Genomic DNA, 17027 nt, shown 5'->3' with positions numbered 1-17027 from the left:
TTTAATTCTCTAGTATGGTTTACATGATGAAATAAATGTTATTACATGAACGAATAAAGGTTTTTAGATTAATGTGTTACTTTTTTTACATTAACGTTTATATATATAATTTATAATAATATAAAATATAAACCTAGTGAAGGAATCTTCACTAGTCAACGCTTATTTCACCCTTTTTAATTCTCTAATATGTTTAGATGATGAAATAAATGTTATTACATGAACGAATAAATTTTTTTACATTAACGTGGTACTTGTTTTACATTAACGTTTATATATATAATATATAATAATTTAAATATCTTTCCAAAAAAATTAAAAATATGTTGTTATATATATATATTTAATATATAATTATATATATTATTAAATAATTTGTGCAAATTTATTTCAATAAATCAAAAAATAATTATGTATATTGAATATATAAATATATACATTATGAAATAATTTGTACAAATTAATTTCAATACTGAAGAAATATAAATTTTAATCATTCATAAAAATTAATTTAAATATCTCACATCACAAAATAATTATGAACATAATTTATGATTATTAATTTAAAAAGATCAGAAATAAAATTATATTAATTCATAATTATTAAATTTAAATATATCATAAATAAAATTTTATGAATTCTTATTTATTGATTTAAATAGATCGCAAATAAAATTATAAACATGATTTATAAATCGGAGTCAAATGAAGAAAGTTTCACTAAACAGTGCATATATTAACATCAATTTTAAACGGAGCCAAATGAAGCTCGCTTCACTAAACAATGCATCCATTTAAATTAGTTTTAAAACAGAGTCAAATGAAACTCGCTTTACTGAATAGTGCATCTATTTAAATCAGTTTTAAAACGGTGTCAATTGAAGCTCACTTCACTAAACATTGCATATATTTCAATCCGTTATACATGGACAAATTGATATAAATGGTGTAGGGTGTTTCTTCATTGGGTCATGTAAATCGGAGTGAAGCAAATGAAACTTCACTCCTTTCTGTTTCTGATGAACCCGGAATGAAATCCAAGTTCTGGTTCTCTCTCATCCTTTCAACCCGACCATTGATTTATTATTAAAATAATGCTGCTGAAATCTGATTGGTCTAGAATAGGAGAACACTATTGGAAAAACCCTGACAGAAACACAAAAATAAGAAAACAACCGAAATAACACACTAACAGAATTTGATAACGGAGTTCGGCCAAAATGCTGCCTACGTCTCCGAGCACTAAAGCTATCAATTAATAAGGAAGAAGTGATTTAAATATTGGGTGCAATAAACCAAAGAGAGAGAGAGTTTCTTTTATACACTAAGAAACTTCTCCAACTCCCATCATCTTCCGATGTGAGATTTATTCTAATTGTGAATATAGTTTCTTTTATATACTAAGAAACTTCTTTCACTCCCATCATCTTCTGATTCCGATGTGGGATTCTAATTGTGCCAAAAACAACAAATCTTTATCTTGGCACAATATCCAAATACTAATCTTCAATATTAAAAAATAAACCTTTAGTGCTTCCAATTGGCGCTCTTCAGCGCCGACTCAAATGCGGAAGATGTTTATCAAATCTAAACAATTAGATTTGGTTTTTCCCATGTCTTTCATCTCGAACTCTTCACCAAATTGAGCCTTCAATTTGTCAACTTCATATTGGCTCTTTGATGCTATCAACATATCATCAACGTACAAGAGTAGATAGATGTAAGACTCATCTTGCAATTTGTACAAATACACATATGAACTGAATCTGCTTCTTATGTACTTGTGCTCCATCATAAACTTGTCAAGTCGTTTGTACCATTATCTCGACGATTGCTTCAACTTGTACAATAATCTATTCAACTTGCAAACCCAATTTTCTTTATCAGCAACTTTGAATCCATCTGGTTGATAAATGTAGATTTCCTCGTTCAAATGACCGTGTATGTATGCGGTCTTCACATCTGGTTGAGCTAGCTCCAAATTCATCTGCGCTACCAAGGCCAACAAAATTCTAATGGAAGAGTGTTTAACAATAGGAGCAAGTACCTCATTATAATCACCTCCTTCCCTCTGAGCGTAGTTTTTAGCTACCAATTTTGCCTTGTAGCAAACATCAAAATTTTCGGAAAATCCTTCTTTCTTAGCAAAGATCAATTTACCACCAATAACCTTCTTCCCTTTTCGTAGATGCGTCAACTTACAGTCTCATTCTTCTAAATAGATTGTATCTCATATTCCATAACACCTCTCCTTTTTCCATTTTTAGTATTTCGACTGACATCTGGAAAAGTGGATGGAACATCATCTACGACTAGAAGTGCATAGGCCGCCATGTCAACAAATCGACCTAGTTTTTGAGTAACTCGTCTTGGAATGTTTACAGCAATTGATTCACGTTGTTCTGAAGGTTCTTGGGTCAGAACCTCTTCCACATTTAACTCTTCGTCTGTCGTCGGAGAGTCACTTCTAGTTGGGCTTATCTTTATCTACTCAAACTCTACTTATTGCGGAGTACAATCAATCTTGTCTGGTGTTACCTTATTCAATATTGAATAATCATCAAAAGTAACATCTTTTCTAATAATGGTTTTCTTTGCATCCAAACACTAGAGACGATATTCTTTAACTCCCGTATTAAATCACATAAAAAGAGCCTTCTTTCCTCGTGGATCCAACTTTGATTCAACTACATGATAATATGTCGTAGAACCAAAAATATGCAAAAAATCACAATCAGTTGCAGGTTTTCCAGACCATACCTCTAATGAAGTCTTCCCACCAAGTGCAGATGATGGTAGGCGATTTACCAAATGTTGAGCGTATGACACAGCTTCTGCCCAAAATTTCCTGTCTAACCCAGCATTAGACAACATACATCGAACTTTCTCCACCAATGTCCTATTCATACGTTCCGATACTCCATTCTGCTGTGGTATTTTTCTGACTGTGAAGTGTCGAACTATGCCACACTCTTGGCATAACTTCTGGAATGGATCATTCTTATATTTTCCACCGTTATCAGTCTGGAGAACTTTGATCTTTCTTCCTGTCTCGTCTTCAACTTGAGTTTTCCATTTAAGAAAAATCTCAAACACTTCATCTTTGTTCTTCATAGTAACACTCAAACTCTTCTGGAAAAATCATCAATAAAAGTAACAAAATAATGTCTACTTCCAAGAGGAGTCTTGGCAGGTCCCTAGACATCTGAGTGCACATAGTCCAAAATACCCTTGGTATTATGTATAGCAATGCCAAATTTTACTCGCCTTTGTTTTCCTAAAATACAATGTTTACAAAAATCTAATTTACAAACATTTGTATCTTTCAGCAATCCTTGCTTGACAAGAGTTTGCATAGATTTCTCACCAGCATGCCCCAATCGCATATGCCATATCTTTGTTGCCTCTAACTCCTTACTACTCCCGGAAGTTGATACATCTGTTGTCCCATTAACTGTACTACCTTGATAATAATACAAATTATTACTTTTCCTGATAGCTTTCAACATCACTAGCGCTCCAGAGATTACCTTAAGAATTTCCTTTTCCAATTTCACCTGTAGGCCTTTTGACTCCAAAGCCCCTAAAGAAATGAGATTCTTTTTCATATTCGGTATGTACCGAACATCTCTGATAATTCTGGTGGATCTATCATCATTTCTCAGCTTGATTGAACCTATCCCTTTTATTTTACATGTACTAGCATCTTCCATATAACACTAGTAAAAAAGGGTAATCCCGAGTAAATCCAGCGATTGGTCTAAAGACCAATCGTTATTATTCTTATAATAGCGATTGGTTTAGAAACCAATCGTTATTATTCAAATAATACCGATTGGCCTATAGACCAATCGCGGTATACCCCATAAAACCAAAAATAAAAGGCGCCAACTTTTAGCGCGAATTAGTAGTGGCGATTGGTAAGGTTACCAATCGCGAAACTTTTTAATTAACACTTATATTATTTCCTCTTAGAATCCCGCTCCCCTTTCTCACTCATATCTCAATTTCCTCTTAGAAACCCTTGTATTATTTCTGTAAAGATGAAGATGCCATTCTCGTACAATCCATGAAATGGAGAAAACCCTAGCCGAGCTCCGTCTACTTCATCGCTATCAGCTCCAACATATCGGCCTTTCTGCTCGTATCCTAGCCCTAGGTTTTTCCTCTCGCAAGAAGAATCTTTGCATTAACCCTAACATTGTTTCTGCGGAGAATCGGGACTCTGTTGACGCCGACTGCCGCAAGATTACAAAGGACAGTCAACAAAGAAGAAAAGGATGCAGTCCTGTGGCTAGACGACGAAAAGCAACAGACGGATTCATTCACGGGCGTCCTCGAAGACTAAACTCACGTTTCGCGTGGAGGAATCCGGATACAGCGTGCAAAGAAAGAAAGAACTCACATTGGCAAAGAAAATCGCAAAGAAGTAGGGAGAATCCGGCGAAACCGTCTGCATTGTTCAATCGTTGATCTCGTTTCGTTTTCCTTCGCTATTCAGGTAATGTTCCTCTCTAATGTGATACTTGTTTGATGAATAAGGCATCAGTTTTGTATACCGATGCCGTTTGATGATTGAAATCTGCTTCAGGTCAGTAAACATTCTTTAAGCATTTCTAATTCAGATTATAATCTAAATCATTATCCATATTATAGTACTGAAGTTATTTGTTTCACAATTGTCGCTTGAAAATTTATCTTCCTTTATTGTGTTAGAATGAAAATTTCCTTATGAAACTATATTACAATTCATTTGATATTTGTTGTTTAAAATGACTTTATTTTTTGGATTATCTCAAATTAAGCTAACAAACTAGTTAAATTCTGTATGTTGTGAATTATGAGTGAATTAACTTGCATCAGTCTAAGTATAATAATATTTATTTTGGATCTGAAAATGGTTACAGCAGCCCTGACTGTCAAATTAGTTCCGGATTGGGTTCTGAAAACAGCAGAATGATGGAGGCTCACGTTGTTACTACAGAAGCTGATGTGAAAGAAGACATTGTCATGAAACCTTTACAACATTTGATTGTAGGATCTGCTGTGGAAGTTCTTTCACAGAACAGTGGTATAAGAGGTTGTTGGTTCAAGTCTGTCATTATCAAGAAGCACAAGAACAAGGTTAAAGTGCGTTACATAGATATTATGGATGCTGAAGATGAATCAAAACTTTTGGAGGTGCGTACAAGTTATTACCAAATTTTATTTTACTGCTAAGGTGTTCTGGTCCTTGTTTGATGTAGGTTATTGAATATCAAGTTCAATTAAAAGACATTATGGGATATATGACCTTTTATAAATATAGGGTATTTTGGTTGATGATTGATTGATGCAATTGATAGGTATATTGTTGATTGGATAGTGGCTTATTTGAAAATAATCTCAAATAACCACATCAAACAAGACCCAAATAACTTTTTATCACGTCATCAATGACTATCACTTTAATCATCAACCAAATTACCCTTTATATTTTACAACATTTTTAATATAAAATAGAATTTATAGTTTAGTGATTTAACCAAAATAAATAAAATATTTTGAAAAAAAATCCACATCAAACAATCTCTTGGAATCATATATATATATGCATACTATATTAGTTCGACTTTATCAATAGAGACGGGGTCTGGCTAATGATGAAGGCTTATGAAAAACGGTTTGATAGAAATCCTGTTAGGATTAATATCTCTTTCTATTCTACGCAAACTTGTATAAACACTTGAAACAGATTGAAGGCGGAATTGTTTACTTGGGTTTGAAGCACAAGATGAAATATGAAAAGATGACAGAAAATGAAGAACACAGCAGTTTGTTTATGGATGTTCGGAGAAACTCTCCTACGTCACCCCTTCTTCCAACCACCGGAAGGATTCACTATATGATGAGAATCAAATATAGTTAACACACACACTTAGCTTACTATTGAACAGAACACTTTCTGTTCAATTACAAGAAAATGAAGAATATCACCCAGCTAATGGTGTTTTGATTCTAGCTCTCTCTCTCGATTCACACACAGTACAATCAGAAAGAAGCTTAACAGAATAAGTTCAGTAAACAAGATGATTGAGTAGTCTCTCTCTGCAAAATCAGAATGCTTGTTCGTAAGATTGGTTAAGGTTAATAAAGTCGTTGCTTCGTCAGTTGCTCTAAGGATTGATTAAATACTGAGCAAGAGCTAACGGTCGAATCTTCAAGAATGATACGTGGCGCTCTTCCATTGGAAAGCCTCCATTGTACACATCAGGTTCTGAGCACAAGGATCGTGGCCGTACCGAACTGGTAGTGCGCCGAATATTCCATCAGAGATGTATCTACAAAACGGGTAATGTGAGGAAAATTCCCTTACGTGACATTCCTTGATTGGATGCATATAGCTGTTGTACTGATCTTCATAGGAAAGTGGAGTAGGAGTAGGGTACAACTATAGCACGTGATTAGGAGAAATGCTAGATTCAAGCGTACTACTTAAAATGAGCATTAGACGTATTTCAGTTAGACGGATTTGGGAAAATCAGTCTAATGAAATAAGTCAACTCCTTCTAATGAAAAACGTCTATTAGACCGCCTGGTCTAATATAATTAGACTCGCGTCTAATTTACATAACCATTAGACGGGTACGTCTAACTCCACTAAGTTAGACTACACGTCTAATTCCGGTTCTAACTCAGACTTGTCTGAAGGAGTTAGACCCATGTCTAACTTTCAATTAATTAGACAACCCGTCTAATTATAACATAACCATTAGACCGGAACGTCTAACTCCACTGAGTTAGACTGCCCCGTCTAATTCCGGTTCTACTTCAGACTAATCTGAAGGAGTTAGACCCACGTCTAACTTTCACTTAATTAGACAACCCGTCTAATTATTACATAACCATTAGACCGGCACGTCTAACTCCACTGAGTTAGACTGCCCCGTCTAATTCCGGTTCTACTTCAGACTAATCTGAAGGAGTTAGACCCACGTCTAACTTTCACTTAATTAGACAACCGTCTAATTATTACATAACCATTAGACCGACACGTCTAACTCCACTGAGTTAGACTGCCTCGTCTAATTTCGGTTCTACTTCAGACTAATTTGAAGGAGTTAGACCCACGTATAATTTTCACTTAATTAGACAACCCGTCTAATTCTTTACGTCTATTAGACTTACACGTCTAACTCCTATGAGTTATACTGTACGACTAATTCTATTAGACTCACGTCTAATTCCGTGTATTCATTAGACTACCCGTCTAATTCTTTACGTCTATTAGACTAATTCCGTGTATTCATTAGACTACCCATCTAATTCTTTACGTCTATTAGACTTACACGTCTAACTCCGATGAGTTAGATTGTACGTCTAATTCTATTAGACTCACGTCTAATTCCGCGTATTCATTAGACTACCCGTCTAATTCTTTACACGTCTATTAGACTTACACGTCTAACTCCGGTGAGTTAGACTGTACGTCTAATTCTATTAGACTCACGTCTAATTCCGTGTATTCATTAGACTACCCGTCTAATTCTTTACACATCTATTAGACTTACACGTCTAACTCCGATGAGTTAAACTATACGTCTAATTCTATTAGACTCACGTCTAATTCCATTAGACCTGCGTCTAATTTTATGCGAATGAAGATCAAAATCGGTCTAATGACCCTCATTAGAACCAAGTTTAATAACATGTTGTCTTAATACACCTGTATCAAAACTCATAGATTATTTTATCATCAAAATATCAGTGGGTAAATTATTTCAACATTTAGTCAAAATAATTTGACCCAACAATTTCCCCATTTTTGATGAAGAAATTGCAAACCTACATACACATAACGAGACATGCATTCATCCAATAAATAAACAAACAACTTGTTCACTTACACCAGTCATTCAAAAAACCAGTATTCGAAAAACTTATCAAAAACCATGTTCAATAAAGTTAAGCAGAGTAAAAGAAGAGAGATCATTGTTCTTCCCTTTTTACTCGAGGATCGGTTTGACTCATTTCTTGCCCGGGAAGCATGTTCATGAAATGAGGATAACCGCGACCTCCACGACCTCCTGCATTCGATCTTCCTCCACGCTCAACAACACTGCCACGTCCACCTTGATCAACATTGGACAACCTACTCCGGCCGCCACCATTTCTTCTACCACGCTCAGAACCACTTCGACCACCACCTCTCTTGGTTGGCCTAGGATTGTCATCTGAACTTAGAGCCCGCCTGGATCTGGTCCCGGTTGCTACGCCATCATTCCTCCTGCTAGACTCACCTTGAACTGGTCGAGGTTGAGCACTTTCAGCATTGCCTAAAGCATCTTCCTTAGCTTGAAACTTCCTGGCAAGGTTCTCGGCAAAAGCTTGTCGTTCATTGTCATTTCTGTTCATGCAACCCTGTATTTCTACCAGGTGATTCTATACCAAACTGAGTTCATCCAAGGTTTCCTTGTGGCGTTCGTCATTGATGTGTCTCTCAATGTCAAAAAGTTCAGTTTGTTGGTTGAAGCTTTTCTGTTGAAATATTGAAAACTTTACATTCGAGACATGGGTCTCATAAGTATTCATCTTCAGGGTCTTATCCAGCTCAGTTAGGATCTTGAACATGTTGCTGAAATTCGTTCTTTCCTCTTCCCTGGAAATCATTTACTGACACATAGTCTTCTGCATTGAGGAAAGCATAGACCTCATAGATCTTAACAATTTATTTCCTCTAGCAGATGAACCTTCGTGAGAAGACACTTCTTCAGATTCAGCAGCCATACTTTGAATAGGCTCAAAGTTAGTATGAACCTGCAAGGATTGCTCAGGCTGATTAACTTCAGCATCCTTAGCCGCTTTCTCTTGAGCTTCTTCATCGTCAACTTCTCTTTGTGCCCTTTCGAATCTTTCGAGCAAACTTCTAGAATAGTGACGGGGAGTGGTTATGTTTTCGTGAATACTTCTCGCAACACCATCAGGAAATAAGTAGGTCTTAACAAACTTTGGTTGCTCATCCTGTTCCTCCTCAGACGAGGAACTTTCTTCTTCATCAATCTTCTCTTTAGAGGGTTCCCCCTCAGTTCTTGCAGTTTCAGGCTGAGTGACCTCAACCAATTTCTCTTGAGCACCCTCTGTTCTCGCAACAGGGGTTATAAGCACATCTTCTTCAATAGGAGCTTTCAAAGCCTCCTCAGCTACATCTTCCAAGATTACTTCTTCAACATTTTTCTCAAGAGCTTGTTCAGGCTCTTGAACATTCACCGTTTCTTCATCTTCATTAGGAATCTCTTGAACAGGATGATCTTGAATGCGTCTCTCTTCGGCAGACAGGGTCCCGAATTCGATCAGGAGAGCAGCATCTGATTCATCAGCGTTTGAAATGTCCATGGCTTCTTCTTCGTTGGGCGGTTCTGCGCCAGAGCAATCGGCGCCATGAATGTATCTGGATGCAGCAGAAACATAGCCTTCCATGATATCATTCAACTTCTTCAGCACTTTGACTTCAACATCAGCTCCTTTTGCGTCAGGGTTGAAGTTTGCTTTCCTGGCTTCATAGATTGGAAACAGGGCTTTTCCAAGAATGCAAACTTCCACCAGTTCTCTTTTGTTTAATGCTTCACCCACATCTGAAGTTCTTGCCCACTTCAGGTCCTTCCTCTCGTTTTCTACTCTTTTCTTCCATTCTTTCGTTATGACAGCATTGGACAGAGAGTCGTTGTACTTGACAACCTCTCAGTACACCAGGAATCATAGATTCCTAACTTTTCAGATGAAAGAACTTTTACTTGATCCAAAATGAGATCAATGATTCCTCTTGCTTCAGACACCTTCTCAGGAGCCTGCAACGCAATGGATTTCCCTTTTCCAACAACCTCTACAGGTTTTGGAGCTGGTCTTGGTTCACCAATAACAATTCCTTGTGTCCCTTTCCTGGCCCGCAACAGTTCGAAGGCAGATTGGGGTTTCAAACAGAGCTCAGCAGGAAGCTCTCTACAGACAATTTTTCCGACTACCAAGGAATCCTTGGGAGTAGGAATGATGGGATCACCAACAACAAGGGTAGGAACAACACCTTGTTTTGGTATAGACGACTTTGTAGCACCAACGGCTACTTGATCAGATTGAGTAACAAGGGACTCCGCCCTGTTAATAGATTCATCATTTGGACCGGCTGACTCAATAGCAGGCCCTTCAACAGATTCTCTCAAGGGAGAGAAAACAGATTTGACTTGTTCCACTACGGGAACAACAAATTTTGGCACAACAGCCAAAGACTTTAAAGACGTTACCTTAGAAGATTTAGACGCACGTGGCGCCTTTGTCTTCTTCTCCTTTGAGGCACAAGACCTCGAAGGTTTCCTAAAGAAGGTTGAGGGAGTAGATAATGATGTCATCGGGGTTGCAGCAAGTACGCCTGGACCTTGCTTCACCCTTGAATCGACAGATTCCGTGTCCTTCTGACTTGGACTCTTCATGCTGGAGGAACTGGCCTCCGATTCATTCTCAGTTCTGGTTCTCTTTGCCCCTGTTGACATAACAGAAGCAGAGGGCTTTGATCGGGTGGAAGGCCTTCCACCAGTCTGGAAACTAGAGACCCCAGAAGCAGACTCTAGGTTGTTCTTCACTCTAATCAGAGTGCTGGCCACCGTAGAAGCAGTAAAAACTCTTGTAGAGTTAATCTGCGTCGGTTCACCAATAGGAACCCCCAAAAAATTCAATAGGTGGCTCAGTTGAGCCGCATATGTGATACTCTCCTTGTTTGTCTGGTTGATGGAGTAACACAGATTCTAGAACAGGGTATGACCCCAGTTCACTTGGATTCTTTTAGAGATGGCGCACATGTAGTCAAAACGGTCTTGACTATAGAGATTGAAAGAGCCGGACTTCCCTTGCAGCGTCTTCGCCACCACGTCGTTTAGGAGAATAAAGTGGGGTTTGAATACCTTCTTATATCCATTCACATGGATCTTAGAACCGTCAGAGGAGAAGCAGGTCTTCATTTCCTCCATGATTTCAGAAGAGAGCACCAAGTCGAACAGATGACCCTCCGTTGGAAGTTTAAAGAACTCCGCATACACCGCTTCATCAAATGAGATCTCTTTTCCGTTTACGGTTGCTACGATGGAATCATCCACCATAACTGCCGTTTTGAAGAATTCGTAAACTTCATCTTCATAGAAGATGAACGGTCCGCCCAGATATTTCCTCAACCCAGAATATTCTAGGGTTTGGAACATCTTCACTATCTCCGGCTGATCAAAGGAATACACCGATGGAAAGTCCACCTGCAAAGTACAGTGACCAAGCGTGATTTTCTTCACCATTTTGAGAGAATGTGAATCGATACGATATTTCAGAAAGTTTTAGTGAGAGAAATGCAAGAAAAACTAGGGTTCTTAGAAATTTCGAGAGATTGAAAGTTTTCAAAATCATGCAGGAATGTCCTTATATAGATGAAAGATGGAAATACTAAATAACCGTTTATTCTAGGGGTATGGCCCATTAATAAATGTTAGACGTCCTTTTTTCAAGAAGTAATCATTAAAAATGAGGGTATATTAGTCATTTTCTCTAAACTTGATAGACACGTGTCTTTATGTTATTAAGAGATGACTGTTCGATATTTTGAGCGGGAAAAGTAGATAGCTCTCAGCGTCAGCTGTCCCTGATCAGTCTAATCGGCACGTAGTTAGACGTTTTTCTTACTTCACAAATAACACAGCGTCTATTAGATAGATGAGTGTATTAGACGCATACGTCTAATTCCGTGTTTATAACAAATCCGTCTAATGTTTATTAGACGTGTACGTCTAATTCCGCATAAACACCACGTGTTAGACGTGTGTTTATTAGACGTGAGCATCCTTTTACTCAAAACGTAAAAACGTCTAACGTCTATTAGACGTGTCCGTCTAATTGCGTGGATATAAAATCTCAACATATAGACTTAGATGTATGTATTGTGAGCAAAAACACGTCTAAGTACATACTTTTTCTTTTAGACACCCTTGTCTAATTAGACCGATTAAGGATATTCGTCTAGAGAATATCTTTAATTCCAAAGAAATTTTTCTTCTCAAAAATGAATATGGACATTAAAGTTTTATAAACTATATTTTGTGGTCCAAAGACCAAAAATACTTTTAATAATAAAAAAAACAATTATTCTTCCAGAATGGCAAGTGTCATTGTTGATCTTTCAAGCTGTGTACTCAGATGAGTACTCTTCTAGCTTCCTTCCTGCTATCCTCCTGCATCACCTAAAAAATAAACTATTTACAAATCTTGGTATTCACACTCAATTGGGTCCTCGATCAATTAGTCCCTTAGGAATCCATATTTGAGTTATTCTGATGAATTTCCCATTTTGTGTTGTGATTAATGCATAAGATTTTGACTTAGTAGATGACTTCCTTCTAGCCACTGATCTTTTGACTTTTGAAGAAGGTTTTCATTTAAAACTCCTTGACTTAGAGTCAGGTTTTAAGTTATCATACTTATTAGTCTTTTCAAGCTTATTCTTAAGCCAGCTAACAGTTGGTGGAACATAAACTATTTCATTTTTGAAAGCAAATTCTTCATGAATATGATCATATTCAATGTCAGTCATACTTCCTTTGACAAAACTTATTGGCTTAAGTTTGTCATTTGGCTTTGACTTTTTGCAGGACATGTTAGGATCATTGCTATCAAATCCCTATCCGGATCTAGATCCAACAGGTTTCAACATGCTGATCTGATATCTGACAGCATCACCAGACCTTGTCCATGCACAGACAACATAGTTAAGCCTTTTGTTTTCAGATGAAAGAGTTTGAATCTGTTCTTTGAGCATCTCATTTAAAGATGAGATTTCTTCAATTTTCTTTTCAAAAGCATGTGATTCTTTTTCTTTAGTTAGATTTGGTTCATTTAAATCTGATGAAGATTTAGTTTCATTTAGAGATTCTACTAGCTTTCTGTACTCGATGACCATTTCATCTAGTGCAGCTACTAGTTGTTCCCTTGAAAACTTTTCGGAGGAGAAATCAAATACCTCAGTTTCCTGAGTTCCTTCCTCATCTTCTCTGGCCATGAAGCAAGCCACGTCTTCTTCATCGCTTTCACTGGATGAGAAGTACGAGCCACGGCTGCTTCCTCTGTTCTTTCCGTTACCGGCCATAAGAACCTTCAGCTCTTTTCCATCTTTCTTTGCATCTTCACGCTTTGGCTTACGATATTCCGATGCATAATGACCTTTAATACCACAGTTAAAACAAGTAACATTAGCTTTAGATTTCCTATTATCATTAGAATTTGAAAAGTTTGAGTTAGAGTTGCTCTTCTTCATGAAGTCGCCAAACTTCTTCACAAAGAGAGACATGACATAGCTGCTCAGCTGCTGAGCTGCCATCTTCACGTCCAGAGTAGTTGGTGGCTTTTCAGCAGTCACCAACGCCTTGGCAATAATAACGAACGAGGGTTGATCTTCTTCCATCTTACAATTCAGCTCGAACTCATAGGCCTTGAGGTCAGCGAAGAGAGAGATCTTGTTCAGATCTTTGGATTCTCTCATCGCCATAGTCTTTATGTCCCATTCCCTTGGAAGAGCACACATGACCTTGATAGCAAGCTCCCGGTTGCTATAGGTCTTGCCTAAGATGGACAAAGAGGAGACGATCTTGCTGAATCTGGTGTCGAAATCGTTCATTGTTTCACCAGGACACATTTTGAAGCTGTCGAACTGTTGAGTGGCAACCATGATCTTGTTTTCCTTGGTTTGATCGTTGCCCTCACATAGTTGAGTGAGTCTGTCCCAGACCTCTTTGGTAGTGTCACATTCGATGATGTAGTTGAACATACTGTCATCGAGAGATCTGTACAGAACATTAAGAGCCATGTTGTTGAGGTTGTTCTGCCTCTTTTCATCAGCAGTCCAATCGACCTTCTCCTTATCAATCTTGACAGGACCTTCTGTGACAACACTCCACGTGTCATCATGAAGAGATGAAAGATGAGCACGAACCCTTTTCTTCCAAACATTATAGTTTTCGCGAGAGAAAGTTGGAATGGCTGTAGCACTGGCATCTTTGGGTATGTTTGACATATTTCAGGAGAGGCTTGAGAATAGAAACAAGGCTCTGATACCAATTGATAGGATCGGCTTTATCAATAGAGACGGGGGTCTGGCTAATGATGAAGGCTTATGAAAAACGGTTTGATGGAATCCTGTTAGGGATTAATATCTCTTTCTATTCTACGCAAACTTGTGTAAACACTTGAAACAGATTCAAGGCGGAATTGTTTACTTGCGTTTGAAGCATAAGATGAAATATAAAAAGATGACAGAAAATGAAGAACACAGCAGTTTGTTTATGGATGTTCGGAGAAACTCTCCTACGTCACCCCTTCTTCCAACCACCGGAAGGATTCACTAAATGATTAGAATCAAATACATTTAACACACACAGTTAGCTCACTATTGAACATAACACTTTTTGTTCAATTACAAGAAAATGAAGAATATCACTCAGCTAATGGTGTTTTGATTCTAGCTCTCTCTCTCGATTCACACACTAGACAATCAGAAAGAAGCTTCACAGAATAAGTTCAGTAAGCAAGATGATTGAGTAGTCTCTCTCTGCAAAATCAGAATGCTTGTTCGTAAAATTGGTTAAGGTTGATAAAGTCGCTACTTCGTCCGTTGCTCTAAGGATTGATTAAATACTAAGCAGGAGCTAACGATCGAATCTTCAAGAATGATACGTGGCACTCTTCCATTGGACACAGCAGGTTATGAGCACAAGGATCGTGGCCGTACCGAACTGGTAGTGCGCCGAATATTCCATCAGAGATGTACCTGCAAAACGGGTAATGTGAGAAAATCCCCTTATGTGGCATTCCTTGATTGGATGCATATAGCTGTTGTACTGATCTTCACAGGAAAGTGGAGTAGGAGTAGGGTACAACTATAGCACGTGATTAGGAGAAATGCTAGATTCAAGCGTACTACTTAAAATGAGCATCAGACGTATTTCAGTTAGACGGATTTGGGAAAATCAGTCTAATGAAATAAGTCAACTCCTTCTAATGAAAAACGTCTATTAGACCGCCTGGTCTAATATATTTAGACTCGCGTCTAATTTACATAACTATTAGACGGGTACGTCTAACTCCACCGAGTTAGACTACACGTCTAATTCCGGTTCTACCTCAGATTTGTCTGAAGGAGTTAGACCCACGTCTAACTTTCAATTAATTAGACAACCCGTCTAATTATAAACATAACCATTAGACCGGCACGTCTAACTCCACTAAGTTAGACTACCCCGTCTAATTCCGGTTCTACTTCAGACTAATCTGAAGGAGTTAGACCCACGTCTAACTTTCACTTAATTAGACAACCCGTTTAATTATTACATAACCATTAGACCGGCACGCCTAACTCCACTAAGTTAGACTGCCCCGTCTAATTCCGGTTCTACCTTAGACTTGTCTGAAGGAGTTAGACCCACGTTTAACTTTCAATTAATTAGACAACCCGTCTAATTATAACATAACCATTAGACCGACACGTCTAACTCCACTGACTTAGACTGCCCCGTCTAATTCCGCTTCTACTTCAGACTAATCTGAAAGAGTTAGACCCACATCTAACTTTCACTTAATTAGACAACCCGTTTAATTATTACATAACCATTAGACCGGCACACCTAACTTCACTGACTTAGACTGCCCCGTCTAATTCCGCTTCTACTTCAGACTAATCTGAAAGAGTTAGACCCACATCTAACTTTCACTTAATTAGACAACCCGTCTAATTATTACATAACCATTACACCCGTACGTCTAACTCCACTGAGTTAGACTGCCCCGTCTAATTCCGGTTCTACTTCAGACTAATCTGAAGGAGTTAGACCCAAGTCTAACTTTCACTTAATTAGACAACCCGTCTAATTCTTTACGTCTATTAGACTTACACGTCTAACTCCGATGAGTTAGACTGTACGTCTAATTCTATTAGACTCACGTCTAATTCCGCGTATTCATTAGACTACCCGTCTAATTCTTTACGTCTATTAGACTTACACGTCTAACTCCGATGAGTTAGACTGTACGTTTAATTCTATTAAACTCACGTCTAATTCCGTGTATTCATTAGACTACCCGTCTAATTCTTTACGTCTATTAGACTTACACGTCTAACTCCGATGAGTTAGACTGTACCTCTAATTCTATTAGACTCACGTCTAATTCTGCGTATTCATTAGACTACCCGTCTAATTCTTTACACGTCTATTAGACTTACACGTCTAACTCCGGTGAGTTAGACTGTACATCTAATTCTATTAGACTCACGTCTAATTCCGTGTATTCATTAGACTACCCGTCTAATTCTTTACACATCTATTAGACTTACACGTCTAACTCCGATGAGTTAGACTATACGTCTAATTCTATTAGACTCACGTCTAATTCCCTTAGACCTGCGTCTAATTTTATGCGAATGAAGATCAAAATCTGTCTAATGACCCTAATTAGATCCAAGTCTAATAACATGTTGTCTTAATACACCTGTATCAAAACTCATAAATTATTTCATCATCAAAATATCAGTGGGTAAATTATTTCAACATTTAGTCAAAATAATTTGTCCCAACACATACTTTAAGGCATGTGGATATTTTAAACATATATATACATAAGCATCTGATGACTTTTCTAATTTATTTAACTGTTAATAAAAATAGTTGTCCATATTTTATATTATATGTGTTATCTCAAAAGTTATGACGTTGAAATGCATCTTGTATTAACTTGTTATACAGTGGATGTTTTACTTAATGATCTACCTGAACATTTTCAGGAGATTCAGGAGAAAGAAAGGCTATTTCTTGTTGCTCTGAGTGTTGTGCATGAAATTAGTGCAGCATTGAAGCCCTTGTGGCTGCAGCTTAGTAATTGTATAAGCACTATTGAAAGCTATGTAAGATTCCTTCCTTGGTTACATTGACACTGTTACAATCCCTTGTGGCTGAAGCTTATGTATTTTATGATGTAAA

At 37.6% G+C, this 17027-nt stretch overlaps 1 protein-coding gene across 3 annotated transcripts; it reads left to right on the top strand.

The window, feature by feature from the left end:
- Positions 1-3991: 3991 nt before the first annotated feature.
- Positions 3992-17021, top strand: LOC124914336. Of its 3 annotated transcripts, none has more exons than XM_047454876.1 (3): positions 3992-4501; positions 4911-5181; positions 16832-17021. In XM_047454876.1, exons 2-3 carry the CDS (start codon positions 4957-4959, stop codon positions 16976-16978), a joined length of 372 nt encoding a protein of 123 aa, XP_047310832.1. In that variant the 5' UTR covers positions 3992-4501; positions 4911-4956; the 3' UTR covers positions 16979-17021. The 3 variants fall into 3 exon arrangements, with proteins under 3 accessions (XP_047310832.1, XP_047310825.1, XP_047310817.1); XM_047454869.1 differs by having other exon boundaries at positions 4908-5181; XM_047454861.1 differs by lacking the exon at positions 3992-4501 and adding an exon at positions 4557-4591 and having other exon boundaries at positions 4908-5181.
- The last annotated feature ends 6 nt before the right edge of the window (positions 17022-17027 follow it).

The sequence above is a fragment of the Impatiens glandulifera genome, chromosome 1 (genome assembly GCF_907164915.1).
Source record: "Impatiens glandulifera chromosome 1, dImpGla2.1, whole genome shotgun sequence".
Taxonomy (NCBI): Eukaryota; Viridiplantae; Streptophyta; class Magnoliopsida; order Ericales; family Balsaminaceae; genus Impatiens; species Impatiens glandulifera.
The sequence above is the reverse complement of the archived record's forward strand: the minus strand, read 5'-3'. Positions and strand labels throughout refer to the sequence as shown.